The sequence below is a fragment of the Trachurus japonicus genome, chromosome 22, assembly GCF_045865225.1.
Source record: "Trachurus japonicus isolate A0001 chromosome 22, Traja_1.0".
Classification (NCBI taxonomy): Eukaryota; Metazoa; Chordata; class Actinopteri; order Carangiformes; family Carangidae; genus Trachurus; species Trachurus japonicus.
The window spans coordinates 10564747-10589627 of NC_140928.1; the positions used below are offsets into that span (position 1 = coordinate 10564747).

The 24881-nt window shown below is 41.8% G+C and overlaps 1 protein-coding gene across 2 annotated transcripts in view; it reads left to right on the forward strand.

Annotated features, from left to right (window-relative positions):
• The first annotated feature begins 525 nt into the window (after positions 1 to 525).
• slc8a3 (solute carrier family 8 member 3) overlaps positions 526 to 24881 on the forward strand; it is a 121711-nt gene continuing 97355 nt past the window's right edge. The window contains exons 1-2 of one of the 2 annotated variants that reach the window (XM_085768532.1): positions 526 to 1582; positions 10755 to 12622. In XM_085768532.1, coding sequence (XP_085624658.1) covers positions 10842 to 12622 — 1781 coding nt within the window. In that variant the 5' untranslated portion in view covers positions 526 to 1582; positions 10755 to 10841. The remainder of the gene's footprint in view (positions 1583 to 10754; positions 12623 to 24881) is intronic. The other variant, XM_085768531.1, reaches the window with a different exon arrangement.

Consider the following 24881-nt stretch of genomic DNA (forward strand, 5'->3'; position numbering starts at 1 on the left):
TATGGGTGACTTTCTTTTTAACTGTTCATCTGCAAAGCCCATTTTCTTGCCTATAGCCGTTTATGCTTTTTGTCTTTTTTGCACCACATCTTAGATTATTTTGACAAAACAAAATTATATTAATGGATGCTTAACTTCATGATTAGAGAAGTAACTTGGATGCATTCATTTTTGCTGTATATATGTACATGTTGTGAAGAGCAGAACTTAAAACAAATCCATGGCATTGGTAAAAAATTAACAAACAAACAAAAACTTATGAATCTGTCATGTCACCTTCATTTTTTTGTTATCTACTTTAAGATCGTTTCTCCAAATCCATATTGTTTGTGTGCATATGCATGGTTTTAATATTATTTAAAAAGGGATATAAAAATTACATTATAATAGTGACTAAACTTCTTGTTACTCCCAGGGTTTCTTCTGAGAGAGGGGCTCTGACAGTAAAAGTCTGAAGGAGCAGACATGTAGAGTTTGGAGATAAAACACTAAGTGATTCCTTAATTACAACCCTCCCTCCCTCTGTGCACTGTTGTCATGGTGGGCTGTGGGCCTGGATGATATTCATGCTTTGTGTTGCAGGTTTCTTCTCTCAGCTGATGGTGACGTAGTTGCGCGCCTAACCGAGCCTGTGTGACTTTTACAAATGGGGGGCAGAGGGCTGTAGGGCGCAACCATTTCACACCTCCACCGCGCGAGAAGAGGCCTTATATCGATATTAATTAGCCGGGGATGACGATTCAGAGGTAAAAAAGCTCCTCTCCAGCAGGTTTTTACTGAAGCTTCAGGAGCCGAGGCAGGCAGGCAGCAGCAGCGCGGAGGAGACGGGTCGTGGCTGCTCCTGTGGTGCGCAAAGTCCAGCTGACAGCCGTGGTAACTTATAAAGAAAAAAGCTGAGCGCGTTTCTAACGTACGACGGTGTTTATTATTAATATCGGAGAGCCATTTCTGTGGAGGAGAGCCCGGCCGGCACACGGGAGCTCTACAGCAGCGCCTGGCTGCCTTCACCTACAAGAGCGACATCACAGATTTCCTGCGCTATCGCGGCGGAGAAGGAGGAGAGCGCTGATTCACGGCTTGCAGGAGGAGGGAGAGCCGTGCGGACGGGCTCAGAGGATCCATTCCCCTACCAAGGGTGCAACCTTAAAATACAGACCCCCTCCCTCTCTCCCTCACACTCCCCCTCCTCCTCCTCCTCCTCCTCCTCCTCCTCCCTCGTCATTGACAGCTTTGCGACCCGGTCAGTCCGTCAGACAGGGAGGATCTGGGGAGGAGGGCGCCAAGGCAGCAGAGGACGAAGAGCGATCACCTCTGGCCGGTTTGATCCAATCGCCAATACCGAGCAGGCTTGGAGAGAGAGGGGGGGAGACCTGCCTCTCCGTGCATGAGGAGGACGACACAGCAGCGGCTTCACCGGGGGAATTTGGTCCGAGGGAGCACGTTTGAGTCCAGAGATCCAACACAGCGAGCTTCTTCCCAGACTGTTGACAGGCTGATCTGAGCGGCACAACAATAATAATAAAGGAGGCGGACAGGAGCTATTTCGCAGTCACTACATAAACTCCCCGGAATACAAATCCAGGTGGGTTATACTGAGCAACGCATGATGCAAACTCACTGATATTCAATCATCTGTGTGTTAATGAGTGATGCAACCTGGCGTATACAGGCATGGGACCGATACAGGCAGGCTGGCTCTCTAATTAAATATGTGACAGATCACATCAGGCACATTAGATTGATTTCAAGATCCGCGTAGCTGCGAATACAGTCGATGTGGTCTGAAGTGATGAGAGCTGGATGAGGTCCGTCACTCCGGGGAGCCTCATCCTGATCCTGCTCAGCCTGTAACCCGTCTTTCTTGGTCCCGTTGCCCCTTATCATTGTGTGTGCACATATGATCCATTGCAACGGGCTGGAGTGGATTCGTGATACCGTCTAATGGGTGTGCCATTTAAAATAATTGGCGTCTGTCAGCGCAAGTAACGGATACCGGTTGTTACGGCACCACCGAGCCCGTCCTGCTGCTGATTGGCTGAGCACCTGGATTTCCAGTTATATATATTTATATATATCTACGTGAATCTTAATCTCATATCTGCGTGTATCGTGGTTTCCCCTGCTCGGCAGGTTGTCTCTGTTTACAGCTCGTTCTTGAGACAAGTGATGCCAGGCATGTATGTATGTACAGTAAAGGGCCTGATACTTTGGGCAAAGACCAAATAAAAGCGTGCACACGCGTCGCGCAGGCCCATACGCACCCTATAAATTAAGAGTGCGGGCCTATAGATGGGTGCTCCGGCAGGGATTCCCCCCTCAGGTAGCACTGGCATCGCTTTAGTGAGCGAAGTGAGCGGCTTTACGGTGATTAATCAGGCACAGCTGAGGCTCTCTGTGCGTCTGCTGAGTCCATGTTTACGCGCATCTCATATAACCTCCTTAAACAAGAGCCCCTTCCCAAAATAGGGGAAGGGAAGGAGATCTGTGAGCAGCCGCTTCTCTGCTCTCAACAACTGTCTCAGTCACAACGCTGTCCGCACCAGGCAGGACATGCAGGAGGGTGTGCACGGTGGTGGCCACTAAGTCAGGAATATCTGCCTCTCTTACTAAAATCTTCGTGTCGATTATGGCTCCAATAGGCTGCATGTCAATGGATTAAAAAAAAAAAAAGAATAGTCCATTGATTGGCATTTCAGAAATGCCAATCACAATTCCCAAAGCCAAACCTGACAGAGTCAAAAAGCAAATGTTCAGTTTAAAATCATAGGATAAAATTGGGAATATTTAAATTTTTGATGCTGGAACCACAACTTAAAACAACAAATATTATCACATCTTTTCCATAGATTGATTTAGTGATTAATCTGCCAATTGTTCCAGAGGTTCCTACCTCATCATAAAAGCCTGTAAAGCTTGAAACACATTGATCTTTTTTCCTAACACATTATAAATTCTTGGATTTTCTAAAGGTTATATAGGAATCCCCTCTTGTAGTATAAAAAGTGCCTAATGAACTTGTAGCCCTATAGGAATGAAATCAGTTTGGACTTAAATTGAGAGTATTTATGCCGTCTGATGGTGGTCTGCACGCTGCTTCAGCCTGACAGGAATGAAATTAAATTTGTATGTTTTAAGTTTTGTCATGTTTCATTATAAGAATATTTGAACAGGTATCATCAGCAAACCCCTTTATGAATAGATTTTCACAATTTTATTAGCTGGGAAATAGCTACAGGATAGACTATTAATTAACATTGTGGTAATTACTGTAGGTGTTGGGATTTTGCCATAGACGCTACCTCTGATTTCCCATCTCGTAACATTTTCCTAGAGATCCTCTTTTCATGTCATTTTCTTGAAAATATAGCAGTATTAGATCAAATATTTGTGTTGCTCGATTCAGTCAATTTCATGAGTTTTACTTCTTTATATATTCTGAAGGATTAAGTGGTTAGAAGTTGTGTGAATTGAGTTTAAGTGGGTTCACCCTCAACTATTTGTGGTTTAAGAGGTCGGAGTCAGATTAAATTGGAATATGTCAAAGCTGAATCTCACCAGTAATTTAGATATGTCAATTACAATATGGCTGTAAGCGACCTGTACAACTTCCTTTTCACTTGATTTTAATACTTTTTGGTATCTGCCTCTGAACAGTCGTGATTAGTCCGTCTCCACATCCTCAATGCAACATACGATCCTTAAAACAGCAATTAGTATGCAAATTGTTTTGTGTAGCTCCTAATTTCGAGGTCGCGATTCTAATGGTGGTACACCTAGAGAAATGGGGTCGTTCACTCTCCATCGCCAAACGGCACTCAGTGCAATCTGTGTGCAGATAGAAAGTCAATATTAAGATAGAAAATCAATATGAAATCCTTGTGAGGTCATACACCTGAGCAGCCTGTCCGAGTGCTTTAATGTAATCATTTTAATGAGGTTTACATTATAGCCTGAGATTATACGTTTGTGTCTCTCAAATGAGTGATCAATCAATAAATCAGGTAATCAATCAATCAATCAGTCAATCAGCCAATCAGTTCCTATTAGCTATATTGTCAGCAGTTATCTTGCAGTGCAATTTTGTTAAAAGATCGAGCAAAGTCTTTTGTGGCTGTCGAACTTTTGAAAGTCAAAAACCTGAAACCCTTATGATGCCATCAGGGTTGTATATGTTTATATATATGGTGATGTCATCAGGCGGAGCATTTACCAGTCCAGTGAAAGACACTGCAGATTTGCATGATGGGAATTTTAAAGTTCACGTATAGGCTGGTTTTATATCTCGGTGTTAAAGGGGCTGCCACACCTTCGGGGTCTGTGTGCAGAGGTTCCAAGGTTACGCAGCAGCTGATGAGCACCTCATCAAAAATTTAACCACACATTGGGGCTGTGGGGTCAATGGAGATTTGGATGGGAACTGCAAGAACAGCGACTGTCTGCTTCTGTTATCTTCTACATGCTCCTAAAGGCAATGAAGTTTGTTGGGAGTGAAGATGAGAAGTTAAATTAAAGAGACTCTAATTGTTTCTTATTCAGTAATGGGTCACAGCACAGCATTGTTACAAGTTACCTAGGAGGTGCAACTCTGTAGATCTGTATGTGCAGCTTTAGAGGACATGAACACCTCTCATTAACATGTAATCTGTATCAGAGTGCAGCTGGATCACATCTATGGCTGCTCTGGTTCATATTGTGCTCCTAAATCTGAGGTGTAAATGCAGTTTGTATAGTTTAACTATATTCTTGAGAAAAAACTACACCCACCACTAAATTAAAAGGTCATTTTACTCCGCACCTCCTCCTCCCATCTCAAGTCGCCCGGCATCAACTTCAAATACTGGCAGTAGCTGCAAAGGCTTTCCTCAGAAAAAAATGACTTAAAAAATGAATGATGCCCTTCCATGGCATCACTTTCCTCAAACTAGGACATGCTATGTTTGTCGACAACTTCAGCAACCCTGTCTAACTAATTTACATATTGGGATCTGATCAGAGCTGTCAGAGTCAAGATAACGAGAGCACCAGGCATAAATCCAAATGCCTGTGGAGCAGCTGCCATTATCCACATAATGTATTCAGATACATTGATACCAGGTGTAAATGGGAATTTTAAGCCTGGATATAATGTCTGGTTCTGCTTTGAAGATGACCATGTTTTATCACAGGTCCGCTATTTTGATGGACAGTGATGTCTCTTAGTAATTAAAGCTACAAAATTCAAGTCGTGGAGATCATGCTCTCCTCCTCAATCCCCTCCCTCTCTTTGCTCAGTTTCGCTCTGACCAGCCCATTACCTGCATCCTCAATGCGTTCACTGTCTCAGTAAATGTAGGAATTTGGATCTTGCTAGTCTGTTAGGGCAGCCATAGTGATGTCTTCCAGTGGCCTGAAGCCTTGGTGCAAGAGGAGTATTGAAGCATGTTCATGTATTGATTGACAACCCTGAGCCCCCACCTCTGACTACGGCCTCTCCTGACTGGTTAGAAGGCCGAATCTCACTCATAAAATTTAGAGGGGAATATCTCGGCACTGCTGCCGGGCTGTTCAATGAGTCTGGGTCACAGAAGCCTTTAAAAACACAGCTCCACATTTAAGATACTGTATGTTTTAGAGCTAGAGCCAGGATGTCGGGGTGATTTCCCACCCCCTCTATACAGTATCCTGGGTCTGGACTACATATATCAGTTATTTTAAGTTTCAAGTGTTGACCTTTCTAGCCATAATAGTGGGTAATGCTAGTATCCCTTGGCAATTAACCAATATACGGTAATATTATCCTGCCAAATTATTAAAATGCCAGTTAGATAAAGGAGACAGGTTAAATAAAAAGGAACCATTTTTAATTAACTTAACTGTGATCATACTGTGTTCATGCTATGTGGATGCTCTTACCACAAATAAACAAAACTTGTATGATATTAATTATTAATACTAAGAGGCACTAAAGGTTGGTTCACTCAACCAAACTGCAGCAGCGACCGAGTCTCTCCAAAGTTCAGGAGTAATATCCACAGGATGTCAAGCTCACAGGCGAAGGACTTAACTGTCTGACTCTGGTCCATGAATGAATCTGGTCCTTCTGTATTAAGGCTGCAGGTCCACAGGTACAGGATGGCAGGCAAAGGGAGCAAGTCTGCATAAGATGAGTCTATATGGAAACTACATCAGATGAGCACTTGGACTGCTTAAAGCTTAACTTTCACATACAGTAGTACTCAGTTCAGTTTAAACACTGTTGATGGTGCTAATGCTCTCATTACAGTGGGATCTGCAACATACAAGCTGGGTAAACATGGGAGAAAGTTATAGCTGAACTTGGAAGTAAGGTTATAGCTATTTCCTGGAGGCAGTAAATACCAGTGAAAAAGATCAGCAGGAAAGATGAGTTTGTTTTGGTCAGGGAGGGCTATATGAGGCAGCATTCAGTTGATAACTGAAGAGAAATGTTACTTTTTAAGTTTGTCAACAGAAATTAAAGTCTACCCAGAATGCTGTATTCACATTAGTGTTTTTTTTAAACAAAGGAAGTAGTACAGTTAGTACTGGTGAACAAGGCCTTGTCTACTCAAGAGACAAAAGTGGCTGTAGCCAGTGTTAACATAAGCTCTTTGGTTAAGGTTAAGGCAGAGGTTGTGATTTCACCTAAATGTCAACACAGCAAACAGATGTTTTTTTCATGCAGTGTGGAGAATTTTAAACTAATATCACAGTCTTTAGAGAAAAAAACATTATCAGCACAGCATTATGTTTTCTTGCTGTTGCAGATCAGTAAAAGGTTATACAGGAAATGCAATTTTTCAGGGACAAGGTTGTCACGGAACATATGGAAGTGCTATGTACAGTACAGTAATACTAAATTGCTGTATTATCCCTTTAATGCTGTGTTTTCAGGCCATGGTAGGTTTTATGAGAGGATTAGCAGAAGTAGTGATGATATGTAATGATATAGAAGTAAAAGTAGCAGTAGTAGGCTACTATCAGTAGGGTTGCAACAAGGGGAAACTGAAATGATAGAGAATCCAGTTTACAATAAAGTGACCACTTCTGCTTCTGGTCAGTGATCACCTTCAAACACATCATGCAACAAGGTACTAAAACAAAACACCTTGGCAATGCAAGGTGAAGTTTATTTATGATATAATCTGTATTTTGGAAGATGTGGGAATGACCTAACTGTAGTTTAGTTTCAAAATAATCTCCCCGAGCATGATTTCATTCAGCCTGTGAAACGTGTAAACCAGGGAGGAGGTATTACCGACCATTGACTCCCTCTGTCAAGTGTTACTGTATGACCTTATATCCTTAAAATTCTCTGTTTCACTCTGGTAGTTTGCTCTTGGATTCATGGGTATTTGGTTTGTTTGCCATTTTGTTTTACCTCTGTTTATCCAGGGTCGGCCGGCTGAGCACATTCCACTCTTTTTCATCACTGTCCTCCTTCCATACTCTGATAACACACATTCACGCATGAGGACACAGGAGTCTCCCTCTGTCTGCTTTAAAGCTGCAGGAAATCACAGTGAAGTGTTGAAGGGAGAGGGAGTTTCAGGCTCATTTAAAGTGCAACTGCACAAAAATCAATATTTTTTTATATTAATCAATCTAAGGAGTATCTGAAAAAGATAGTGCTGAACCCACAGACTCTGAAGTTGCTACAGTAGGCTGAGCTTTGTAGCTTCTTTGAGCTCATTGTTTTGATTTGGCGCACATGCACCCACTGTTCCCATAGTATCGTCTTTGACTGTAACAGGCTGCTGTTTTATATTTGAAGCTGTTTTAATCTCTGAAGACTGACTGCCTGTCTGCTATGTGAAGCTGGGACTGTAGTTTGCAAAGTTAGCTGGCGTTCTGGTAAATATGATGCAGCATTTAACAGCTAGTGAGCCAGATATTTCCCTCAGGATTTGCTGAGGACCTTAACAGACCTAAGAAAAAAAAAGAGGTAATATTGGATTTACATTCATCAGTGCAGCAGAGACACCGGACAAAGTATTGACTGAAAATCACAGGTTTTATGCAGTAATCCTGCATCATGTTGCTTTTCATTTGACTATAGTCTAAAAATAGAAAGGTTGAGCAAGGTTACAATGTTGGGCTGAAGTAATTTCAGTCAGTCTAAAATATGAGTTGATGTTGATTTGACACTTTAGATCCAGGTTACCCCTTCACTAGTATATCACCAAACAATTAAATGACCAGTCATTTAATCATTCCCGTCCCCAGGTTGTAACATACTGATAGGCCCTCCCTTGCCTTTAAATCCTGGATGCTGCGTCTATTTCTGCCTCATTGCAGTTTCTGCTCATCCACCCTGGCTAGCCACCATGCAATAAAAAAGACAGGGGAGAAGCTAGCTGGTCAGCAGCACTGCTGCTCTGATTCTAAAACAGGAAAACATTTCCCTCAGCCTCCCAGTGCCCACAGTGCTTTATTCATCCCGGCTGCCAGTTTTTCATCTTTTCAGATTTTGCAGTGTTTTTAACTGATTTTGAACAATGTACAGTTAAAAGAAATATATATATATATAGTCTTGTAGGTGGGTTGTTGTGTTCAACTTTCAGTCTAAACAAGTGCAAAACCTTTCTTCTCATTAAGTAACTTTGTCACTCAATTATTTCCCTGTTGTTTTTGTTTGTGCTCAGCGCTGTCAGTTCTCACAGGGGATTGCATAGCTGGCTCCTGTCCATATAAATGGCTCTGCTGATTCAGTTAAATCTTAAGTTCCTTGTCTCTGCCTCTGCTGCCCCCAGATCAGTGTGCTCCTCTGCAATCAACATACTTTTTTTTAATTTTTAATTTTACATCTGAGGAATTTAATTTTGAACTGAGGTAGCTTCTCTTTTTGACATTTCATCTATCAACTATATAAAAAGGTGCTTCAGGAAGGACACATTCCTCTGAATATTACTGAGGTTATGCCTACCAGTGATATAATCATTTGTTCCTATGAATCGTTTAATTAAAAATATTAGAAATACATTATTCTAGAATAGATTAATTGATGCCTGAATATTTTTTTTTGTGACTTTACGTGTGTTGACACTGCTCAGGTTTCAGGGGTAATATTTGGCTTTCTAATAGATGTGAGTGCTTCAAATCTGCCAGCTCTTTTTGACTATCCACACCTCCATTGAAAATGTTGACAGCCATCCAAACTGGCTGGTCGTCTGAATGATATCATTTCCAAAAATATTGCCTCAGTTCAAGTAGCTGGACTTATTTTATGTTATTTTAAGTCTTCAGATCTACTGTACCAAGTAAAGAGTTAATAAGAAATCTGTATTACACGGCATAACATCTGCCATTTAATGGATGCTTTTATCCAAAGTGCCTTAAAGTGCCATGTGTACATACTGTACGCATTTTAGTGCAGGAGGCCCCAGAGGTAATCAACCCTTTATCCAGAAAATCAGAACACAAGAATGCACTTTTAGGTACAAAATAAAAAAAGTGACTCAAACTATAAACAAAGCTCAACAAAAGCAAAATGAAACAAATGTCACGGTAGTATAAGAAATGTAATCCTCCGGTGAACTCAGGCAGGAACGATTAGCTCACACTGTTAGAATCTCTCTGAAGAGATGACTTTAATTGTGCGTCTCATGGGCCCAAAGGTTTCAGATAAACCACACCCTAACCACCATATAATCAGATGCTGTTAAAAAAGAGAGCCTCAATAATAAATCCCCTGTGTTACGTCTTTAAAGTTTGGGCTGGTTAAGTGTGCTTCACTCTCCCGTTGCCTTTGGCCTCTGCTGTTGGCATCAAAAGAATTGTCAAGTCCTATCTCATGAGAGCTGACGAGGTCCGTAAGATGCTTAGCTCGAGCTTTTATGAATTCGGACAGTGTCTGCATTGTTGTGGTAATGCTGCGCTCTCTTGCGGAAGTGGTAAGTGTACATTTAGGGCTCTGTATATAATGAATTTGGACGGGACATCTGTACCCTTTGTTTTAGTTCGCCTCTTGATGGTCTCCTGCCTCCTCTCTGCTGCTTTTTTTTTTTTTTTTTTTTGCCAATGCGACATTTTGGACAGTGCTTAGTTTGCCAACATTGCACGCCTGCTGAGCGAGCTGTTTGGTCCAGAGCTGTGTGTATTACCCCTGAGATTTCAGACAATCACGCTCAAGTCCACATTATTGGCCGCACGTATCCACATCTTAACTGAAAATAAACTTTATGATGGAAATGAGCACACAGCCTGTGATTTTTATTAAACCAATGTTATCTACATTGTTCACAGTCGTTTACAGACCTGAAAATCTCATGAATTTCTTGACTCTTCAGATAACTTAAAGGCCTCATGACTATGCTCTTTGTAAAGTAGGAGGCAGAAACCTTTACTGAGAGTCAGTTGGATCATTTAAATTTGTGCACTCATATAAAGAAATGTCTTGCTTCAGACAGTGTGTGTTTTCCTCCCTTTGAAACCCGCTGTCTTACAAACCTGTACAACTACTACTCCTTAAACTTGGGATTTCAAACAATGTAGAAATCCCCTTAGGTTGGATAACCATTCTAATATGCCTCTATTATTTATCGTGCGATTTAAATGAATACACTGTACTGCATTTAGTATGTACAATAAGTATTTATATATTTATCAAGCAATAGATGCATTCATTTATCGACCCAAAGCAATGTGGTGCAATTATTTTATCACTGTTCTTCCCCCGTCTGGATGTTTACAACATAAAAGATAGAGATATAAACTAACACCCATATAATCTCTATTGTTTGTGTCTGGTGTCTTAGGTGGTGGGTGGAGAAAAAGCACAGCCCAGTGCTGGATCCCAGAGGGACTGTCAGTGTGGTAAGGACCCTTGAGACGAAGGAGGGTGCATGGAGGGTTCAAGGCCTGTGAAGCCGGGGTCGTCAGCCTGCCTCTGGTTGGGGCTGGTCTCTGTGGCTGTAGCCTTCCTCTGCACAGAGGCCCGGACCACTCCGAGCCCCCTGCTCAGCCCCAGCAATGCAACCTGCGAGGGAAACTCCAAGTGTTACGCGGGGATCATCCTGCCCATCTGGTACCCGGAGGATCCGTCCATGGGAGACAAGATCGCACGGGTCATTGTGTACTTCGTGGCCCTCATCTACATGTTTCTCGGAGTGTCTATCATTGCTGACCGTTTCATGGCAGCCATTGAGGTCATCACCTCGCAGGAGAGGGAAATTGTCATCAAAAGGCCCAATGGGGAAACGACCACAACCACAATCAGGGTGTGGAACGAAACGGTGTCCAACCTCACCCTCATGGCCTTAGGCTCGTCCGCCCCTGAGATAATGCTCTCTGTGATCGAAGTTTGCGGACATGGGTTCAAATCTGGCAAGCTCGGGCCCTCCACGATAGTTGGCAGCGCAGCCTTCAATATGTTTGTCATCATTGGCCTCTGCGTGTCTGTCATTCCCCAAGGAGAGGTACGCAAGGTCAAACACCTCAGAGTATTTTTTGTCACTGCAGGCTGGAGCGTTTTTGCTTACATCTGGCTCTACATGATCCTGGCTGTCTTTTCTCCCAACGAAGTCCAAGTCTGGGAGGGGCTCCTCACTCTGGCCTTCTTCCCCATATGTGTCATCCTCGCCTGGGTGGCGGACAGACGACTGCTCTTCTACAGGTTCATGCACAAGAAGTATCGCACTGACAAACACAGAGGGGTCATCATCGAGACGGAGGCCGAACGCTCCAAGGGAATTGAGATGGACGGCAAGATGGTCAACTCCCACTTCATGGATGGAGGTGCAGCCAGCAATTTGATTGGACTGATAGAGAGCAAAGAGGTCGACGAGTCCCGGCGCGACATGATCCGCATCCTGAAAGATCTGAAGCAGAAACATCCGGAGAAAGAACTGGATCAGCTGGTTGAGATGGCCAACTACTACGCTCTCTCGCATCAGCAGAAGAGCCGTGCCTTCTACCGCATCCAGGCCACGCGCATGATGACGGGCGCCGGAAACATCCTCAAGAAGCACGTCGCGGAGCAGGCGAAGAAGAGCGCCAGCGTGCAGGAGGTGCACGTGGAGGAGCCGGAAGAGTACGTGTCTCGGATCTCCTTTGAGCCCGCTGTCTACCAGTGCCTCGAGAACTGTGGCGCCGCCATTCTGAGCATCACCAGAAAAGGCGGCGACATCAATAAGACGATCTACGTGGATTATAAAACGGAGGACGGCTCGGCCAACGCTGGGGCTGACTACGAGTTCACAGAGGGCACGGTAGTTTTTAAACCAGGAGAGATGATCAAGGAAATCAGCATCGGCATCATAGACGACGACATCTTTGAAGAGGACGAGCACTTTTTTGTGCGCCTCAGTAACTTGCGTGTCCTGGAGACTGAGGACGAAGTTCTGTCCCCCAACAGTCTCCCGTACCCGAAGGCCATGCTGGGCTTCCCCTCCGTGGCCACCGTGACCATCCTGGACGACGATCATTCGGGCATCTTCACCTTTGAAAGCAGCTCGGCGCACATCAGCGAGAGCATCGGTATTATGGAATTGAAAGTGCTGAGGACTTCCGGAGCAAGGGGGACGGTCATTGTGCCTTATCGCACCATGGACGGACTCGCCAAAGGAGGAGGGGAGGACTTTGAAGACACCTACGGAGAGCTGGAGTTCAAAAACGACGAGACGTGGTAAGACACAAGCTCTTTTTCTAAAATCATTGTCGGACGGTTGCTTTTCATTAATGGGTTGTTGGCGATTTATTATTGGGCATTGTTTGATTTTTAATCACCCAAGGTTATTGAAGATTGAATTTCGGAGTCATAAAGTCATTTTCCTTTGGTCCTTGTTTTTGCTTCCCACTGATTTGTGGGTTTTGATGTAGCATTGCAGTTTGATGGTTGTAAACCTGTCAAGAAACGATATTATCGCTACCTTCAAAGCTGTTCGGCGGTCCACCAGTGTTTGCTTTTGATACAAATACGTTTGTCCCCTTTTGCGTCTTGACATCATTTAATCCAGAACATTCTTTGGTGACCTGCTCACGTGCCGTTTGCACTGAATTTTAAATGCTTTTTTCTTTACATGCTCAGGCAGCGTACTCTCAGTGCGTACACTCTATATCCCCTTGTTTTCCTGTCAGGAGATTTTGCTCTCATCAGAGCGCTTTAGCAATCCTGTGTGTGTTGCATGCAATGGGGATTCAACTTTGGGATTCGTCACACAACCCTGGAAACAGGAAGTCCTTAAGTAACCCTCCCCCTGCCTCTCTAATCCCTGCTGCTTTTGTTTTGTCGAACTTTGGGGTTTATGCTCTTTTCTTTTCTTTTTTCTCATTGTTTTTCCCTTTCTTTTCTTTCTGTTTCAATTGAAACAAAGCAGCGGGGATGGACAGAAACAGGATATTAAAAAAGATAGAGAAATACAACAAAGGTCAAAGACCAGATTCAGGTTTTTGTAATAATGAGTGCATGGTAGTATTTCAGGTCAGTAGGTACAACGTGTAACATACGTGATGAGAGAGGGGGGTTTCATTTATTCTGGGGTCAGCCATGCTACAGTGTAAAAGCTTAGAGTTTGGTACTAAGCCTCTGTGAGGAGTCGTAACGTCTTATGCAAATTGTGTATATTCTGTAGTCTCATCATCTGTACCATCTGTGTCCAATACCGCACTACAAAAACACAGGCCTACGACTGAGTGGGAATGTTGTAGTAATAGAAACATGCTGTGCTGTAGCATAAATAGCATCGCGGCCGCGGATCGAATGATGCTACAGTATACCGCCTTTTGCCCCGTGCGTGTGAGGCGGTGCTCCGGGATGCTGGCATGTGTACAGAATTGCGCCTCTTGAGAAATATTGATTTGTTTATTTCACAGCTTGCATCCGCTTGCATCTCACACATCAGTCTGCAGGCACTGAATCAAAGTGACATCCGTCCATGACATACCCCTTCCCCCACCAATCAGGACCCTCTCAGCATGTCGAGGCTGACTGGCAGGGTCTGTGCTCCGGGGTGCGGGATCCTGAGGGCTGAGGCAGCCCAGGAGACCGGCGGCGTGGGGGAACAAGTGTCGGGGTGATCAGCGTGCTCTTGGGGCCTGCTGAGCTCTCAGGGTTTAGCTTGATTTATGTGAGAGTTGCTTTTTGGGCCGGGCCTGAAGGCTGCCGCGGGAGAGTAGAGGGGGAGAGATGAGGAGAATGACTATTATTATGAGACTGCTCTGATGTTGTTGGCATTGTGAGGGAATGCTGGTCTATCGATCTGTTCATTGTGTTGCACATTGTGCTGCGAGTTGGATGTTCTTACATTGCAGCAGTGCGCCGATGTGAGAGTGCACAACTTGACATGCTGTGAATTGATAAATACAAGAAGTGATCCGGGTGAACGATCTGACTGTATGGTTAGATAATTATTACTATTCCACTGTAACAGTAATGACCTGTGTTTATTGTCTGTTTCGTACATTTATGAGAAATGGACAATGTTAGTCACTGTCTTGATAAATACAATACTAGTGAGCCAGGAGGTGAAAAAAAGACTTTATCGCCAAATAATGATTATTTTTGAACAGTAAGGGCCAGGACTAAGTTCATTTATCCACCCCCTTATTCAGGCATATAGGCAACCAAAGTGGACTGGGTTAGTTACTGGTGCTGAACCAAGAAATAGTCTGCTACATAAGCTGTCAAATGTTGAATTGAAGGTAATGGTGTTTAATTACGCAAGCAAACAAAACTTTATTTATACAGCACATTTCATTCACTGTGCTGCACAGAGCACGAGTTATCAAAGAAGCTGCAACCACAAAAGCTGTGTGAACAAACGGTGTAAAGATAAAACATTAGACACAAATTAAAACACACATAAATGATATGCATGAGTCATTAAGAAGAAGAAAAAAAAGACCAACAACATATCAGTAAAAATGAAGCATATAAAATATAAATATTAAAAAGGAGGAATAAAATATGATTAAACAAAATAATAATTAGAACTAATTAGAAACTGGTAGCTGTATTTTTGAACTTTTGACGGGGCCAGACGAGCTGTTTCCTCGTTCAAGCTGTGTGAACTATCTCTTGACAGTATAGCTTTGTATTTAGGAGACATAATGGGATCAGTATTTATGGCAACAAAGCAAATATAAAAAAAGCGTTTCCTAAAATGTCAAACTAATTTATAAACCATGTGGGATGGCTGTATGAGTCAGATTTAGGGTGAAACTCCTTCAGTTGTCTTTGGTGTAGAAATATACCTTTTATTATGAGCTGGGGTTGTGCAGATTTATGATTAAAACACTGTGTGAAAGATGTAGTGTTGGGCTGAGACACTGGGGCTGAAAGGCCGAGCCAAAGGTGAAACCGTCCGACCTTTTAATCCTTTTAGTGAGACCTAAAATCATATTGCTGCTTTTAAATCAGCTGTCAATGCAAATAGAGTTGACATTTTCAGTGACAGATGAGATGCGTACCAAGGAAAAAGATTTACAAAAATAAGTGTCAAAATCATAATCTGTAAAATAAATGTCAAAGAAATAGTCATGCTGATGTATGTGCAGTCGTATCCTGACAATGTAGAGGTTTATTGTCCACAATGACAGACGTGATACAAAATAAACAAGATATGACTTTTACTGAGACTTATGCAGTCAGCGTTGATTAATGTACTCAGTGTATAGCAATGATAAATGTTGTGTGATCACTCAAAACATATTGGACATTATTCAATTAAGCAGTTAAAACAATGAAAATTGTTCATATGCATGAACACGCTCGCATCTTATTATGAAAATCTCTCCTTCCTCCTTCGGAGACTTGTGGATCTTCTGTAAAAGCGGCAGACCGCTGTTACAGAACTCCCAACAAATCTCCAGAAATTTCCATAATTACGCTCGGATAGTGATGAATTAGATTCTGTGTGCATCCATAAAAAAGACAAAGAGGAGCAGCGGATGTGACAGCTTCATCCAGAAGCATACTAGAAGATTCATGAGAACATTTCCATACACAAAACAAAAGGGGATGAATGTGTAGAATATTCACTAAAGGCATAATTACAATGATGTTTCTTCCGCTGCCTTGAAAGCTCTCCTCAGGGTCATTTTAACGCTCATGACATGAAAAAATACTGAATTTATTTGCCTCCATTGCCTCACGTTCATATTCCGCCAGTGTTCTGCACAAAAATTGACAATGAAAATGTTTATTAACATTTTCCAAATTACAGAAGGATTCCCAATTTGGCATGTGGTTAAAACGGCTAATTCAGTGTTAATTGTGACGACTAAATGAGGGCAGATTGTGCTCCCAGTCTTAAGGACATTTTTTTTTTTTTTTTTTTTAAATGTCCTTTAGGACAATTAGACCACATAATGCTTCGGCTCTCATGTCCCTCCTTTTCTCTCTTGCCCTGTTTTACGAGGCACTGACTCTCAATCTCTTTTGACACACTTTAGGCCCATTGTTATCAACCAGAGTGGAAATTTATTACAGTCCTAATCTGGAGCTCTGGAATACATCACTCCAATTCTTCGCCAGACAATAGTTCTCAGCACGAAGGATGAAGTTTAATAGTTTTTCCTCTTCCTGGCGATGCTTCTGCCTCAAGCCAACAGATATGAACCTCGTCCAGGCGCAACTAGCTTCTTAAATGTACATTTTTATGGCGGTCAAACCTATAAACTGGCTCCCAAGATAAACAGTATTCAGTAATTTGCTGCATTATGTGCTTTCTAACCATGTGGGGCTACGTCTGTTTATTCATTTAGCAGATGCTTTTGTCTAAACTCTGAGCTACACATGACACCTTATTTAGTATTGATCAGTTTGTATCATATAATGTGTTGATGTTTTTTGTAAGTAATGAAATAAAGGTTTCAACTTAAAAAAAGAAAAGAATCTACAATTATATAAAACTGAGAAAAAGTAGGTTATTCTTACTTCTGAGAAGCTGAGAACAAGGAACAATTGAGTATTTCTGTTGAAATGGTTTTAATGATTAATCAATTAATCAATAACGGATTTTTCCTCCTAGTATTATACAAAAAACACAAGAAATAAACAGAAAAGAAAAATGAGGAAGAGGTTAAATGTAGATCGGCTGATAATGAATTCCCTATTCTGAATAATTCTTGAAGAGAAAATATGACAAACAACTACTGTAACTGTGGTTTCTTTAATCTTCTACATTTGTACTCGGGTGGTTTAAGTGACTCTGGGACATTATGATGGACATTTTAGAGATAAAACTAGTCAAGAAAATGATCGATAGTTTAATCAGAAGTGAAAATAGACTCTGCAGTAGATGAAGCTCATAGCAGTACTTAAAAAAAAAAAAAAAAAAAATCTTTGTAATCCTCTTCTTTTGACCCGCCCTCAATCCTCACGTTTATCTCGAGACCCTTTGGGTGGGTTCAGAAACCGCTACATTGCTGCTGAGAATATTAAAGGGATAAAGGTTACAGGCCTGTGTTTCCTTTGACCGAGTGAGGATAACACAGCTGTGAGGCGGAGAAGCTCGGTCCCGGGAGAGTTACATGTTTAACTAGGCGCTGATGGATTCATAAACAAATGAGTGGTGTGCAGCGGACGCACCAGAATCAGCTAAAGTAATTGCCGCTGTGGTCACGGTGCATGAGCATGACTCTCTTGCACTTGTAAACTAAAGCCTTTATGTTTTTATATAAATACAGTAGCATCACGCTATAGGATGCACAGATCTGCCCTTTCCCCTGCTCTCCGCCCCGTCTCCTCCGTTTCTTGAAGGGCTCTCTCACCCTCGCCCAACCTTTTTCCTTAATATCTCAGGAATGTGTAGCTGTCACCCCTCTGGGCGCCATGACTGACAGAACACATGTCCACGCTGATCCTCATCCTGCTGACCGCTCCGTTTTCCCCCCCGCCAGCACTTTTCCAGACATCCTGGAATAGACCCCTGAGGTTTACCTTACCACCCTGCAGCCAGCCAGCACCTCTCGCACAAACAGGATCATCTGCAGCTCAGCTAATCATATGCGGTGTATACTTTTTTGTTCTTTTATTCATGTTAGCCCCATAGTTTCTTCTTTTCTCTCAATAATTGGAATGTGTCTTTGTGTTTTCACAGGGCCTCCGGGTGTAATCACACTTTGTTTTCTTTAGTAATGTGGTGAAGTTTGTTTTGTAGTATTTTTGTGTTTGCTTCATTACAGTTTACGTCTGGTTAAAAGGGAACCAGGGCTTGTAAACAAAAGTCGCACTGACTCGCGTGCAGTTTATGGTTGGTATGAGATCTTGGGAGATGAGGGAGCAGAATAAATCACATTTCAGTAAAAAAAATCAAAGTGAAGCAGGTTTTAAATCTAGCTGTTCAAACACAACTACACGTGATTTTAACACCTAAAACATTTTCTTTTTCAACCATACGACTCAAACTAGACATGAAGATGTCTCTTTGAAGCCCTGATGTGTCTTAACTCTGTCTCTGCCTTTCATACCTGCTAGCACATGACTAAGTAGATAAAACATTAACAGATTTGCTTGCAGACTAAAAGGTAATACAATACAATACACAAGTAAATTGTGACCTGGATGAAAAGTCACAAGATCTTTCAAGGTATTACAGTCCACCTCTTCTGGAGACCATGGATGTGTGCAGGTTATTAGGTTCCAGTAATTGCTGAAATACTTAATTGGATAATGATAATGTTATCATTTTCCAATCATTCTCCATACTTAAATGGAGAATGATTGCAAGATGATAACACCTACAGTAGATGAGGATCTCTGGGTCAGGGAAGGTCTGAAAACCAACTAATAGTTGTTGAAATATTCTCGTCTGGACCGAAGTGATTGATCAACATTGACCACAGACCAGAGAGCCAGCTAACACGGCTGAAAACAAACACTCTGCAGTGGAGGAAGTGCATCCTTAGTGACAATACTGGGCATAAAATGGTATGAAATTGTTCTCTGCACCACAAACACCCTTCCCCTCTGCGGTCATCAGATATGAGTTTAACACACACAAACACACACACACACACACACACACACACATGTTGTATATTATATAAAGAGTGTCTCACGCAGGTTTAAACACATCAGGACGCGGCCACACGGATACTCCAGGATTCATGGCAACGTTTCTTATCTTTGCAAACTTCTTGTAGCTTTTGCACTTTGGGTCCTGCAAACAAATACTGTATAGAAACACACACACAGACACACACACACACACACACACACGGGCACTAACTCACGCACAGGTTGAGTGGCAATAAATATGCTGGCCCTGCGTTTGTTCCTCCCAGTTGGGGGAATGCAATTAAGTTAAAGCTTATTTATAACACAATCCAGTGCAGGGCGTGTCGCCAGCCCCCCTCCCCCTCCCCCCCAAGTGTTTGTGTGTAAATCTGACTGAGGTTCATATATTCAGGCTCCACAACTTGTGACAGACTCTCAGGCCTAATGGAGTTAGGATAGAGGTGCATGTATCAGTTTGACCCATTTGACTCACAAAGCGTTTAGCTGCTGCATTTTAACAAATAACCACGGTTTTATTGTTCGGTTTGGTTCGGGAGAAACAACATGACACCGTGCTGATGCTCTTTCACAGTGATTGATTGTGCAAACTTTTTTAAAATAAGTTTCTTTTATAAAGTTTTTGTTTTTTAACTGCTCAGTTGACAAAATGGTAATTCTTCCACCAGCTGGATCCTTTTTAGAGAATTTGAGTGCTGCATGAAGGGAATGTTTTCCACTATATATAAATTTGTGTCAGCATTTAAAGCATTTAAAATGAAATATTATGTAATTAAAGAACACAAATATTCATAATATGTTTATTTACAAAAAGGCAACTGTTCTTCTCATCTACTTTTTTTTTTTTGAGGAAATTGTAGTCAGGATGTCCAAATTAAAATTATGAAATGAGAAAAAAATCCATATTTTTCTCACTTGCCTTCAGCCTCACTGTATCTATTCATGTTTATTTACTAATTCGGCTCAGTTACAAACTATACCATCTTTCTTGGGGATTATCCAGAATAACCGGGAAAGAAATGTTAATCTTGATGTGGCTCTGGAGACGGCACCTCTTGACAGACTGGTATTCCCAACAACTATTCGATGGATTGAATATAGATATTGATATAAATGACACTATTAGGCACTGATTTAATGGGTGAAATGAACTGCATTCATATTGTATATTGCTTTTCTAATCACATCAACCACTCAAAGTGCTTTATACTGCAAGATGCATCCTCCCATTCACTCGTTCATTCTGCCACACACACTCATACACCAAGAGAGTTTAGGGTTCAGTATTTTTGCCCGAGGAAACGTCTTCATCTTTTGCTCAGAAGGATTCAAACCACCGACCTTCTGATCAGTGTGCTACCTGCTGGGCCACAGCTGCACTGGTCAATTGTGGTTTAAAAAGTGAAAATCATTTAGACACTAAGGATGTATGTAATTATTATGCATTTGAATGACTTGTCCTCTGAAATCTTAGAGGCTATTTTTAAACCTGTACCTTTTGTGGCTGGAGTGATATTTGAGAAAACTCTTTAAACTCTAATTCGCTCTAGATGACACTCATGTCCTCCTCACGAAATATTTATTTTCTTAGTTTTTCCCCTTCCTGCTGATGGATCCTGACCCAGATCTCGCTGTAAAGCTTTTCTGCGTGACACAAACAAAATCCATATCCTCCAAAAATCACATCCTGTACAACACTAACATCTGCGCAGCGGAGGAAGCTGCTTACAGTTGGATGTTGTGATCATCTGCAGCCTCCAACCTAAGTTTACTGTGGCAGCAGATACGTTTCTTTAATTAATGTGAGCTAGTTTGTGAGTAGACGCTTCAAGGAATCTCATGCTGCCTTCAGTCATATCACATGTGCTGTAAATAGGAACTGCCTGCTGGGAAAAACTTTTCAAGTCGGCCTCCTAGAGGTGACGAGGAGGATACGAGGGAACTTTTTTTATTGGCTGTGATTCCTTCAGCTTGATGTCGCGATGTGTCGAAGTGTGTCAACAACGGAGATGGAAAACCAAAAGGAAATGACGATTAAAAAAGCGAAATAATTTTGTTTTAAAGAGGCATTCCTCTGATTTTACACATGTAGGTCAGTTTAGTCACCGAGAGGAGAAACACTCCGCTTGTTAATGTCTGTTGTGGCTGTGGAGGAAGTGTGTCATAGTGATGTCATCGGGGTTATCTCGGCTTGGCTTCGGAGGCTGCAAACCTTTAATAGAAAGCTTGTAAATTACCCACTGGAGGAGTGGTGTCTGCAGGACATGGCTCTGATTTTAATATGCATTATGGGAGATGTAGTCTTCAGCATTTTGACCCTATTAAACACTGAGGACATCTCTGCCTCTGTTGCTTTAATTTTGTCCAGCCCTATGGAAGTTCAATACTGCCATGCTGCATTTCTGTGGCACCAATTTTCAAAATACACCATAAAATATTTAAAAACCACCAGTAATAAAAGATCTTTACTTATGGCTTATTTCTTTCTTTCCAATTTTCAGTTCCTAAAATGACCTGATTCACTGGTATGGATATGGAGTAGCTGTACAGTTAAAGTCATTTTCACTTTCTATAAGAAATTAAATGAATTCACAAAAAAACAAAATATTTGTTTTGCAACAGAATTTTCTAAATTTGAGAGTTACAAAAAGTATTGATTAATGAGGTAGGCTAATTTATAAAAGTAGTTGGGATGTGAAATAAATTTCATTTCAGATTTTTGTGCTAATTTTTTCTCAATTAATAGTGACACATAAGTCAAATTACTTACTTCAGAACAACTAATTTAGTATCATAATATTTACAGTTATTAGGGATGCACCGATTGTGAAATTCTGGGCCGATGCCGATACCGATGTTTAAAATAACAACTTGGCCGATGGCCGATGCCGATGCCGATGTTTTTTCTTATTGTTATTTATTCCGTCTTTGGTGCCACAGAAACATTACTGAACTATTTTAAAAGTCTTTCAGCTCTTCATCATATTATTATTTAATGAGCACAAATTCAGTTAGACAAATTTATGAAACAATTTTTAGTTGACATAACCTTAAAACACTTACAGTGGCCTAGAGTTAGTATTAGAGTTGCTATATGGTAAAAGTAGTTACCAGGAAAAGTAACTATAGCATTACTTTTTTTTATATAAAATGCTCAAATATGTCAAATTACTTAGACTTCTCTCCCTGACCCCCTTTATCTGCAGTAACAGAGACAGAATGATGAAAGGTTTTTTTTTTCAAACGGTTGATGAACTAAAACTTTCTGTATACACTGAAAGAGGAACTAATCAGGATTTCTCCTGTGGCTGCGCTACATTTTTACCTCAATTAAAAAGCCCCAGAGTAATTGTGATAGTTAACTACATGACTTGTGACTGGTTACAGTGAGAACGGAGGCTCTCTGCCTTCACCTGGCGTCTCTCTGGTTGTAACATCAGTGTAGTAGTCTACCTGGCCGCCCCCCCATGTGTCCGTGTCCCAACTCTTGTCTCTGTGGCACCGCGACACGGACGCGCTGCGTAACGTAATGTTTATAACAGTTACGTAATCCACCGCTCCGTTTATTGATTTCTCGCTGGCGTCGGTGTAAACACATACACGTGGCCCGGCGGAGGTTAGAAAAAAAAGCGACCAGACGAGTTCCTCTCTAAGCCCATTGTATTAAGCCCATATGACGAGGGGCGTTCAGGCTCCTCCATTCCTCCGCTCGCCATGACCGCGCTGCACTTAACAAGTGTGTTTATTAAACATGCGCGCAACTCTTTTTTCAAAAATCAATCCGCGGATCACATGTGTGCCGAACTGAAGATATTGATCCGAACAGATCAGGGATCAATGATGATCCGTTGCACCGCTAATATCCCCCCCCCAAAAAAAAGGAAAAAAGAAAGGTTCCTCCCAGCACAGCGGTTCATGCGGCATTTAAACCAACATAAACATCGGCCACTGCCATCGGTGAATGTCATCTTTTTTTGCCGATGGCCGATGGCAGTCAACGAGCCGAACATCGGCCGATGTCGATGTTCAGCCGATGCATCGGTGCATCCCTAACAGTTATAGTTAAAATACAGTCAGTAATTTAGCCTGTAGCGTACAGTATGATGCAATAGAGTCCCGTCTGTTTAGCTTTACACTACAGTTAACTTTGTCTGTCGGTAGATTTGCACTTGAAAGAGGGATGAAGGGTGGTACACGTTCAATACAGGTTGCTGCTCTTTTTTCATCCCCTGCCTGCTGGGGTGACAGTCTGGGGTGCAGGTAGAGGTGCCCTTCCTGCCCCTGCACCCACATCCAGCATCTGCATACTTTGATAAAGGTCAGTCTCGCTCCAAAGCCCCTTCCTCCATGCACAGCGCAGCAGCATTAAGACGAGTAATCGATACAGCTCACAGCGAGAGGAGTTAGGGTTGCACCGAGCACGGCGACGAGGGAGAGGAGGGAGCACGGGGCTACAGGAGATGAGAGAAGCTGTCGGTCTTTACTAGGTGTTTTTTTTCCCCCTCTTATTGTCTTATTCTTTATGCCTGAATCAGTAAGAGAAAAGCATATGAGGGTGTGAAGCGTATACTTGCAACTTTTCAAATGTGGCATGATGATTTGAATGTGTGAATTCTGCTTGCGGTGCTTGACGTCTGACCAAATATACAAAATGCTTCACTGAGCAACCCTGAAGGCTGTTGAGCATCAGTAGAGCTCAGTGATACATAAGCGGAAGGAAAACATTAAAGTTGACTCTTTCCCATGAAGGTTTTGACTCTGCTGCAGCTTTTTCACAACATACTCCTGAGATACTACCTGACAATCACACCTATAGTTGATCTGATTGTTGTTTTGAGAACTGGATATTTTGAGTTTTTAGGCAGTAAGTTGGGACAGACACGTTGTTTGAAGTAGCAATTAAAGAGTTTGATACTCAAGAATTGATTTTGGGACGTTTTATAGACCAAGCAATTAATGAATTGACTGAACAATATAGGATTCAGATTAATCTAGGACTGCAGCTGTTGAGTGTAGATGACATCTATGTGGACCAACTGTCCCAAAATATTTAGAAGTGAATTATTTCATTGAAAATACCAGAACCAATTATTGGCTTGCTTTTCTTGGAAAGGTTTTAAATGATTAATCGAAAGAGTTTGAAAATAATTTCTGTTGAAGTGTCGGGTTGATTTAATCTTAATAAATCGATAAGCTATAGTGCACATTTAAAATGGTCACGTTTGCCTCATAAAAAATATGTGAATTTTACAGTTTTAAATCAACATTTTTTGAAAAAATGTTAAATCAATTTATCTTCAAAACAACTTACAAATTAATCTGCAATAAATATAATTGCTAATTTCACCCTTGTTTCTTTAAAGAGGAGGGATGGCGAAGAAATCTTTTTAGACGCAAGTTGATTCACGACCTTTGTCTGCCTTCTAAAAAGGAAAATACGATTTCTGTTTAACGGCCATCCTGTTTTATCCACCCCTGCCCTCAGTCAGTCAGTCAGTCAGTGACATGCTTCAGTGTTGTGAACGCTGCAAAGAGCCTCAGCTGATTCCCTCCACTACTCGCTCTCTGACCTCAGACGAGCGCCGTCCTGTCATGAACTTGTGAATCTGTGCTGCTTCCCCCTCCTTCAGTCCTGGAGAGTGACACTGGATTTTTATTTTTATTTTTTTTGTTGATAATGTGATCTGTTGGCTTGACAAAAAGTTGGGTTTTGAAGTCAAAGAAAAGGAGTCTTTGTTCAGCTGTAAATCACAAGTTGGGGTTGTACAGTACCACTCCAACTCCAAGTAACATTTTTTTTCCTTCTTTTTCCCGTCTTTGATTATCGGGCTTGTAGCAGCCTCCTCTCTCTCTCTGTATCCACTCCATCCCTGCAGTGGGGCTGTTCTTTCTCTCCAAACACACTGAACCGATGCTCGCTGTGATC